The sequence below is a fragment of the Acanthopagrus latus genome, chromosome 4, assembly GCF_904848185.1.
Source record: "Acanthopagrus latus isolate v.2019 chromosome 4, fAcaLat1.1, whole genome shotgun sequence".
NCBI classification, from domain to species: Eukaryota; Metazoa; Chordata; class Actinopteri; order Spariformes; family Sparidae; genus Acanthopagrus; species Acanthopagrus latus.
In genome coordinates, this window is record NC_051042.1 from 18,639,668 (window position 1) to 18,648,534 (window position 8,867).

Sequence of the window (8,867 nt, forward strand, 5' to 3'; positions counted from 1 at the left end):
TTTTTTTTTTACTTGTATCTAATGGGAGAAAAGTAGTCCTTGGCTTCCAGAGGGGGCCATAACAGGAAACCACTTGGTGCATCCCTGTAGCTGTGTTTGAATGTTTCCACATACTTACAACGCATGGTTTATGGCTATGAAATGGTGAATCCAAGAAAAAAACTCTTTTCAAGTGCTCTGTTTTAAATGGACAGTACGTAATTTCTGCTGCTTGGGATCTCTCAGTCACCGATCGTTTATTTCCATCTCTGAAGTGGCTTCCTGCTTTTTGTACAATTAAGGCAAGCTACTGAAAGAGGAGCTTTGAAGAGCAAGGGAGAACATCTATTGACGCAGCTGCTGCTGCTGCAATGCATGTAAACAAGAATGTCAGACTTCAAAATGTCAGAAAACAAACTCAACTTAAATGAGAATTCAAGTTCCTTTTAAGTTCCAACACTGTATGATGGCAAAGATTTTTACATTTCCCGCAACATCAAAAAGCATTCTTACTTAACATGAAACATCTACCACACTTATCTGTGTCAGGCACAATAATTGTAATGAGAAAAGACAACTTACAGAAGTCTCACATGTTCAAAACAAAACCTGAACTAAATGATAAGAGGCATCTTATCATTTATAACCTTATCGTTTTGATCAGGACATCTCTTTGGCGGCTGTTCCTGATGTTACGTGTGTTGCCTGAAACTAAACTAGATGCTGCAGTGTAAACGATGTTCAAGAAGACCTTCAAAAGTGATGCATTTAGTTATATTTAGTTTATTTAGCTCCAATCCAATTAATCATCATGTTCTACATCACAACATTTTACATTCCACATCAATGTAACACAGTAAATTAGGTAAGAAACCAGGGAACACAAAAATAACACAACACAATCTACCGGTAATAACCCTAAACAAGCACTGACTAAAACATTTCAAAACATTATCAAAGTTTTCACAATTGTTGCAAGTTTGGTCTTGGTACTAGAAAGAAAAAAGAATCAGCTGAGATCTCAGAAAAGAAGTGAAGACATCAGACGGTTCATCTCTGAAGTCTGTAAATTCATACAGACGAGAGATCTCTGCAACCGCCCGACGTCGGTGCTGCTTCTCAGAGAGTTTTCGCTGATATGGCCCTGGTACACAGTCAAAATGGAAGTACCAATCATTCCCGGTATTTGTTTTTTTAGGAAAAATCACTTATAAAAATTGAGAAAAATATCAAAAGAAAAAGTATTATAAAAAATACTCTATTGACCATTCCAATATATAGACAAGGAAAACAGGTAGAAAGTTGAAGGGTATTTCACAAAATGGTGCAACTAAGTTCGATGATGGTCAGTGACATTCAGTGGAGAGTGTGTGACTGTGCAATATCAATACCAAGTCTCATTACATTTTTTTCCTGATTTACTATACATGTGTGTATGCTGCGAATCTAGCAAGCTAGTGCTGGATAAAACACAAATAAGTGACAAACTATACATTATATTAAAACCTTTCAACTTTTTATATACACCCCGACTCTTCTGCTAAATTCTCTGCCTCGAACAAAAGTACAGTATGTTCAAAGTAGCCTCAGGAGTGAGCTATCGCTAACTTCGCTTCCACATAAGCCTATTCCTCAGTACACATCCTGACAATCATTAATTAAATAGCAAGGCTAATATCGTATGGAAGTTTTCACTGCAACTACTTTTATGAGATAATAAACAATGTAAATGTGTCGTAAGATCAGAAATTCCAATGTGTCTGAGTGCAGCGCTCCTTAAATTGTTGAGCATGTCATATTACATTAGACAAGTCTCAGTACAATTTTTAAGAAGTCATTTTAAGTAACATTCTGCAGTACAATTACAGCTTTTTTTTTTTTTTGCACCATTACAAGATATTTCCAAAGTTGTTTTTTTTTTTTTTAATAACCTTGCATAGATTATTGATTTGCATTCAGTTTTTGCAGTAATGTGTGTTTCATTTTATTACTTTGACCCAAAATTCTGCATTTTTCATTAGGAGTGAAGGATTACAGTAAGCACAGCCACACAAACTGGGCTATGTGCTCTTCATTCTATCAGAATTTATCTTGCACTGTTTCAAGGAATATTAAAGTAACACAATACAATAAAAGTTAGTGACACCATAAACTTGAAATTTAAAGGAACAACAGACTTTGAATTGATGTGGAGGGTAATAATGGACACACTCAGAGACTGTGACTATAAAATACAGTCAGATACCAAGGTGAATTTTCTGTTTTAGGTCTTAAAGTTTCTTTAGCAAACTGCGAATTTAGCTCCATAGGTGTAGATTAAGAAAAAAAATATCACATCACTGGCTGATCCAATCTCTCCCCAATCTTGCAGTGATAGTTGCATGTTTAGCACTAGGTGATGAATTTCAGCGCAATTTTTTTAAAAGGACAAACGTTTAAGCCCAAGCATATTTTGGAAAAAGCAATACATATTTTTGAATGCCTAGAACAACTTAAAGAATTCGAAGCTATCTACAATTGAGTGGAGCAACTGATGTCACAGGCAGTTGTCATTAATCAACGTGTGTTAAGAGATGATGGATAAAACAACAAGCAGTAACTACATCACAAAAGTTGCTACATAAGAAAATAAACTGTCAGTGAGCCGTTTTCAGAAATCTGCATCTGCTAAGTGGCACTCCACTGGATCCAACCACACTGCATTCGTGGGGAGTGGATCAAACAGTCGAGGACTAGTATGACATCATCAAGAAAGAGAGTACACTGATGGTTTTCGTGCTTTTACACTCTGCCGTGTGTTTGTTACTTTATCCACAATCTCATTTCTACATCAGCTAGATAAATCACAGCAATCTTCCCCATTACTACCTTCCTGTCTCAATTATGTGAGGCGTTGATCCCGAGACTGGATGAAGCCGTGTTCACGTAATGATTTATACATGTGACGTTACGTCTACAATGGAAACGTAATAAACATCTGAAATTAAATTTGGTCTGGGGATATTTTGATGTTGCACACCCTGATTGACTGGATGACGAGGGTTCGCCTTTGCAGGGAAAGCAAGAAAAGTCTCTGAATGCTCACTTTTGTTTGTTTTGTGTTTTTTTTTATACAGAATAAAGATAAGTTTGATTGACATGTTGCATCTAGGCATAAGGGCAGGATATGGGCTTGTCAGATTTTTAAGTAAGACTTTTTTTCTCATGATACAAAGAATATCAGTGTGAACGCTAAACATGCATTCTGCAAACATTTTACGACTATAAAAACTGTGTCTATATGTGTTGTAGATGTAAACGCAGCAGGAGAGCCTAGATATACAGTTTATTGGAGGTTATTGACACCGTTTTGACATCAGCCTGTTAACTCCCAGTATCAGAACAAACGAAGACTGTTTGGCAGTATTGAGTAATAAAATGTGTGCCATTATCATTCTTATTTTAACATGATGAGCAGTTTGTGTATTACAGTATATGATGTACAAAGACAACTGTTAGGGATGATAAAAGAAAAATGTTGAAGTACGCAAAGAAATCGGTATGAAACACAGAAAGTTTAAAGTAATTTGCTGATCGTTAAGGTAAATAGTTATCTCATCCAAACGCCAGTGTCAACTTTTATCTTTAGTCCTTTAAGAAATCAGTGATTACCAGGATAAATTGAAAGCTTAAATCAGGAAATGTTTCATTCACTGTGAACTAAAAACAATATGCCAATACAACAGATTTAAAGCACAATCCTCTAAACACTGCAAAGTGTTGATGAATACGTAGCAGCCATATACAGCAAGTGTGACATCAATATCTGCCAGTCATTCGTCAAAAACAATGATGACAGCTCACGTCAGGCATTACTGTGACTCAGATTGCGTCATATTGCAAATATCTTATTTTTCTTCATTTTGAATTTTCACTGAATGATGCAAACAATGCTAACAGGCGGTTTTATGAAAAGATCAAAGACAAATGTTAAGTAACTGACTTTTCATCATTATTTATCAGTTTTTATCTGGGCAAGGAAAAAACATGACATGAAGAAAGTTTCTGATCTATGTCAGAAGACAAAATTAATCAGAAGTTGAAGAGTTTAAATCTCATGTCACGTAGGTAAACGCTTCTGATTTATTACTTGGATAAAAGTAAAAATGTGAGTCTCTGGGGTGGCAGGAATTTGGTTCAGGAGTTGCTGAGACCCCATTACATCACTTACAGTACTTGCTGAGCTTTTAATAGTGTGGTATGGAGTTAGAAAACTCAAAGGGTAAGCCCAGAAAAACCTTTAAGATAATCCATCACTTTTGTTTTGAAGCATCCTGTCAGTGGTTTCCCTTATCATCAAACAAACAGATATCTTTTTAATAGATTCAGAATGTCATTAACTCCTCAAAAGATTCACTATTCTGACATATAAATAAAAATCAAACTGTGTTTTTTTTTATGCTTGCACAATTAAAGGGTTTCACATATGTTTTGCATGTATTTATATCAAATCAAATGAAAACAATAGATGCAAAGCATGATGCAATTCCTGCCACAAGCATTTAATTACCAAGACTTGACTTTAAACTATTAAAAAAAGAGAGAGAGAAAAACAACGGTGAACACAGTACATAAGATAAACATGTTGCCCTGAGGCACTTGGTAGTGGGCTGTGATAAAACAATTAAAAACACTACCTTTCCAGTCTAAGGGATTGTGTAGTTGGTCTCAATAGCTTTGCATTCAAATTGTCAATTCAAAAATAATGCACACGTGTGAGTGACCACCTACACTGACAATCATGATCATTCTAGTGTTCATCTAGAGTTGTAGTCTCCTGTCTAACAATGGCAGATAATAAAAATGCTACAGAAAAAGGTAGAAGCACAATATACAGTACGTGTGAGCAGGAACTAAAGCTAAACTTGTAGTGTTTGTTATGCTTTTTTTGGGAAAGGGGGGGGCAGGGAGATAAGAAAGAGACCAGAATAAATGGCCAGAAGGCTCGAGGAGGAGAGATATGAGAGCACGGCATCAACACGGAAAAATCCTACTGGGGATAGCTGTTCTGTTGCCGGCGCTTCGCCGACCTCATTTTCTCAAAGCGTGACTCCATTTCCTCTAGGACTTTGGGGGTGTACCTCACCACCAGCTTCACGGTGCCCTGAGCTGCTTTGAGGAGTTCCACAGCTTTCTCATGGTGCTCACCCTCCACGCTCTGGGGAAAACAAAGAAATGTACTGTAAGATTTTCTCACGACCATTACGACAACCATTACTAAAGCTACCGTTTTTATAGGTTTATTAACCAAAAAAGAAATATACTGTTAAGCACATGGTATGTAGTAACTCTGAAAGGAACAATGAGTTCTGTTGGATATTCAATAAACGTAACATAAGCTTTGGCAGTGTGGTTCAAATTACCATAAAAAAGATTGTAATTTGGACATTTTAATGAGAAAGTCAATTGGATGATCGTCTTTGGCTGATCCTGGAATTTCAAGTTAAGCACAATAAGCAACTGCTGGATGTTGTAGCTGTGGTGAAGAGGCTTCAAAAAAGGTACCCTGTGGAGTTATATTTCTTTTAAATAGAAAATGTATGTTTACACTCCCACTATGACCAAGTACATGATGTATCCCTGAGGCCTAATAAACGTGTTGTACGCACTTCTTCCCTTGTTAAACATTTTCAGATTCTGGATATTCCTTTCTATTATTTCGATCCATATTTGGATGGCAGCAGTCTTCTTCTGTCTTAGCTTTGCTTTATTTATATCTTGACAATCCTAAAACCACCAGTTATTAAAGGAACAGCATAAAAAAAACAAAGAGTTTGCCCTCTACATGCAGGGGCGCATGCTTGAGTGTCCTCTCTGACAAACTGAGGACAAAAACCACACAAGGTACCTTCAAGCTGTAGTTCTTCTGAATTCTGATTATGTTCAGTTTGACCTGTTTGAAATCTTAAGTGTTGTCTACAGCAGAATGACAGGATTCAGATGTGTTATATTTGGCTATATAAACAAAACTGACTTGACAAGTAGTGAATGTGGGATACACTTATTTTATCAGCTGGTGGTTAATGAAGCTAAGTTTACACAAACACCTCTCTGGCTTTACGCTCTGTATGGGAATGCCTATGTTTATATCAAAATACGTACATCGGACTGAAGAGTGTTTTACAGACTCTCCAAATTGAACATACCACTCCATTAACAGAGAGAAGCTGGTCGCCTCTCTTCAGGCCTCCATGTCGGTCAGCGATGCCACCTGGGATGATCCGTGAGATGTAGATCGGCGAGTTTTGCTCCTTTCCACCCATTATATTGAAACCCAGACCTTCTTCTGTCTTGGGCAGTTCCACGACGCGGGGATGCGAGTGTCCCTCACTCGCTGCAAAAGCTGCCACAGTAGCCTATAAATAAAGCAGTGTTTAACTTTTGCAAATATATTTGATTTAATGTATTTAACAGGCATTGTGAAGTGCTAAACTTGAGCAACTTCAAAAACAAATCGTCCAAAACTGAGAAAAGAAAAAAATGTGCACAAGTCAAATACTTGTGTATTAGATGGTCTTTGAGGCCAACCTTAGCTGTGGCGTTGGCCCTGACCTCAGGACTGCTGTTGATGTCCACTGTTTCATAGACATGTTCATAAACCTGAAAGACATCATTAGATAATAGTTGGTCATGACTACAAAGTAATCAAGGCAATCTCTGTTTTCAAAACACAACAGAAAAGTGAACTAATACCATTTCATATTTATATGTATTAAGAGGAACAGTGTCTTACTTCTCTGACAGCGTTACAGAACTCGCTCTGTAAGACCCTCTGCAGCGCCTGCAGCTTCTGCGGAGGCACCTCCCCTGTCCTCTGGAGTTTATCAAGCAGTTCAACAGCACGATTAATATCTGTCAAAAGAACAAATACATCTCCAGGAGTTTTACTGATAGCTGCAAGTGGAAGCATTCACATAGGCAATGACTGTTCCCCGTATGAAAGACAGTACTCGATCAGCGCCGATCTGAAACTAAAATCAAGAATATATGAACTAGTTAAACAAACTCTTAGTGTTACCACAAAAAAAGTCTTAAATAACAAACTAGTTGTTAAAATTGTAATCAAATTTCTGCCATTTAACATGTATTAGTCTGAGATTTAATTGACCTAGACTTGTTTTGATTATACATACTTTGTCCCTGTGGGTATGCTTGTCTTGGCTTACTGCACTATTTATCTCCCATATTAATAAGAAATATGAAGACATCTGAATCAGTGCGACATATTGTGTTGAATCACATACATCACCTTCAGTACAGTTCAGTGTTAGCATATCATTAACTTCATGTTTTACGTGCAATTGCATTAGTCACCATCATTATCTGTTATGTCAAAAAGACATAACAACCAAAGAAATTGGTGGAAAATGGCAAAAACTTTTGTGAGCCATTTTCCTCCAGTTTTTGCATTTTGAGTTAATTTCGTTCTTACACGGAGGGCTCACTACTGTGCTAATCTCTGCCAACTGCTGCTTATAAGGGCTTTTAAACGGCATTCAAAATTTCAGTATACTCAATAAAGAAGAGAATGTTTCATGTATATATTTACTTGCCCATATTAACATTACATAGATGGGTCTTATGTAATATCCACTGTGTATTAACAGTCACAGCAGGAGCTAAGCATCCTGTTCAAAGGAAGTCAAAGCCCGAATTAAAATCGGCAACAAATATCTCCTCTGTATCAGCATTGGTGCTATTGGTGATGAAGCCGCTATTAAAGTGAATTAAAGCCTCAATTGTTTATACAAACATACGTTGAACATTTGACAAAAAAGCTGGATTTACCCATCACTGTATGTTGTTACTTGTATTAGCTAGTTAGCTTATTCCAAGAGAAATACAATGTAGACGTGAAAGAACTATCGTTAATTCATCTCTGTGCCACGGATACAGACAAAAGGGTCAAAGTCATTCACATTATCTATCCGCAAAATATAATTTGTGCATTGTTAGCCCACTAAACAAGAAGGTATGCTGTTAAAAACATTCAGCAGCTCAGTTTGGCTCACGCTAGCTGAGCTAGGTTAATGTCTCCCTGGTATCACAACAAATATTTCTAAGCTAACGCTAGCCTATTAACTTTACCTCTTTCCAGCCGAACAGGCTCCCCAAGCGATGCCATTCCTGAAATGGGCGGCTAGTAAATGTCAGACAGAAACTGCGTTAAACGCTAGATATGGAAAACTGAATTTGGTAATCCGGTGCTAGCGTTACGTGCGCTTAACCGAGACGATAAATCAGATTAGCCAAGTTAGCCGGCTAGGCTAGCTGCCAGTGTCATGGTGCGTTCACGTGATTCTCGTAAAGTAGATGAGCCACCGACCACCAAGCGTCTCGTAATCTGTTGTTAATGGTTGATCGTGGGACAACACTGAAGGCCTCCTCTGTAACTATTCAGTGCTTTTTACCATTTTGTATATATCATGCATTTCCAAGTAACCCATAAATTACCAGATATTTTGTTGAAATGTGCCTTCTGTGCTGAATGTTCCCACTTTCACATTATAACTTAATGAACACACAGTCAGCAGAATCAGTGCACATCTGTGCATTACTGTGTTATTCATTAATCAGCCGCACTGATCGCATTCATTGATGCTTATTGCACAAGGACTTGTTACACATATGCAAATAATGTCCTGTTGACCGTAATCCATGGACCTTTACCTAGCCAGGGACCAGCCAGAAGCTTCTGTGACTTCTTCGCTGACACTCTGGAGGAACTCTCTCTCTCTCCCGCTCTCTGTTGCCCTCTACTGGTTTACTGCAGCACATGTTGAGGCTCCAGCAGACAAGTCTGCAGAAAACTGCTGCTGCACTGCTCTCTGCGGGCTGAAACTTTCAAG

General features: G+C 37.7%; 1 protein-coding gene across 1 annotated transcript; it reads right to left on the reverse strand.

Moving 5' to 3' along the window:
• Positions 1-739: 739 nt before the first annotated feature.
• On the reverse strand, positions 740-8,311 carry lin7c (lin-7 homolog C (C. elegans)). Its single transcript, XM_037095611.1, has 5 exons — positions 8,107-8,311; positions 6,752-6,870; positions 6,547-6,618; positions 6,165-6,374; positions 740-5,176 (listed from the first exon to the last, which is right to left on the reverse strand). The coding sequence occupies exons 1-5, from the start codon at positions 8,141-8,143 to the stop codon at positions 5,009-5,011; spliced, it is 606 nt and encodes a 201-aa protein (XP_036951506.1). The 5' UTR covers positions 8,144-8,311; the 3' UTR covers positions 740-5,008.
• Positions 8,312-8,867: the final 556 nt, after the last annotated feature.

Excerpts from the sequence above, each read along its gene's own strand:
- lin7c (XM_037095611.1), bottom strand. The coding sequence starts at position 8,143 with ATGGCATCGCTTGGGGAGCCTGTTCGGCTGGAAAGAG. Across the intron at positions 6,871-8,106 it reads GCCTGTTCGGCTGGAAAGAG|ATATTAATCGTGCTGTTGAA; the intron begins GTAAAGTTAATA and ends TTCTTTTGACAG. Across the intron at positions 6,619-6,751 it reads TCTGTAACGCTGTCAGAGAA|GTTTATGAACATGTCTATGA; the intron begins GTAAGACACTGT and ends GATGTCTTTCAG.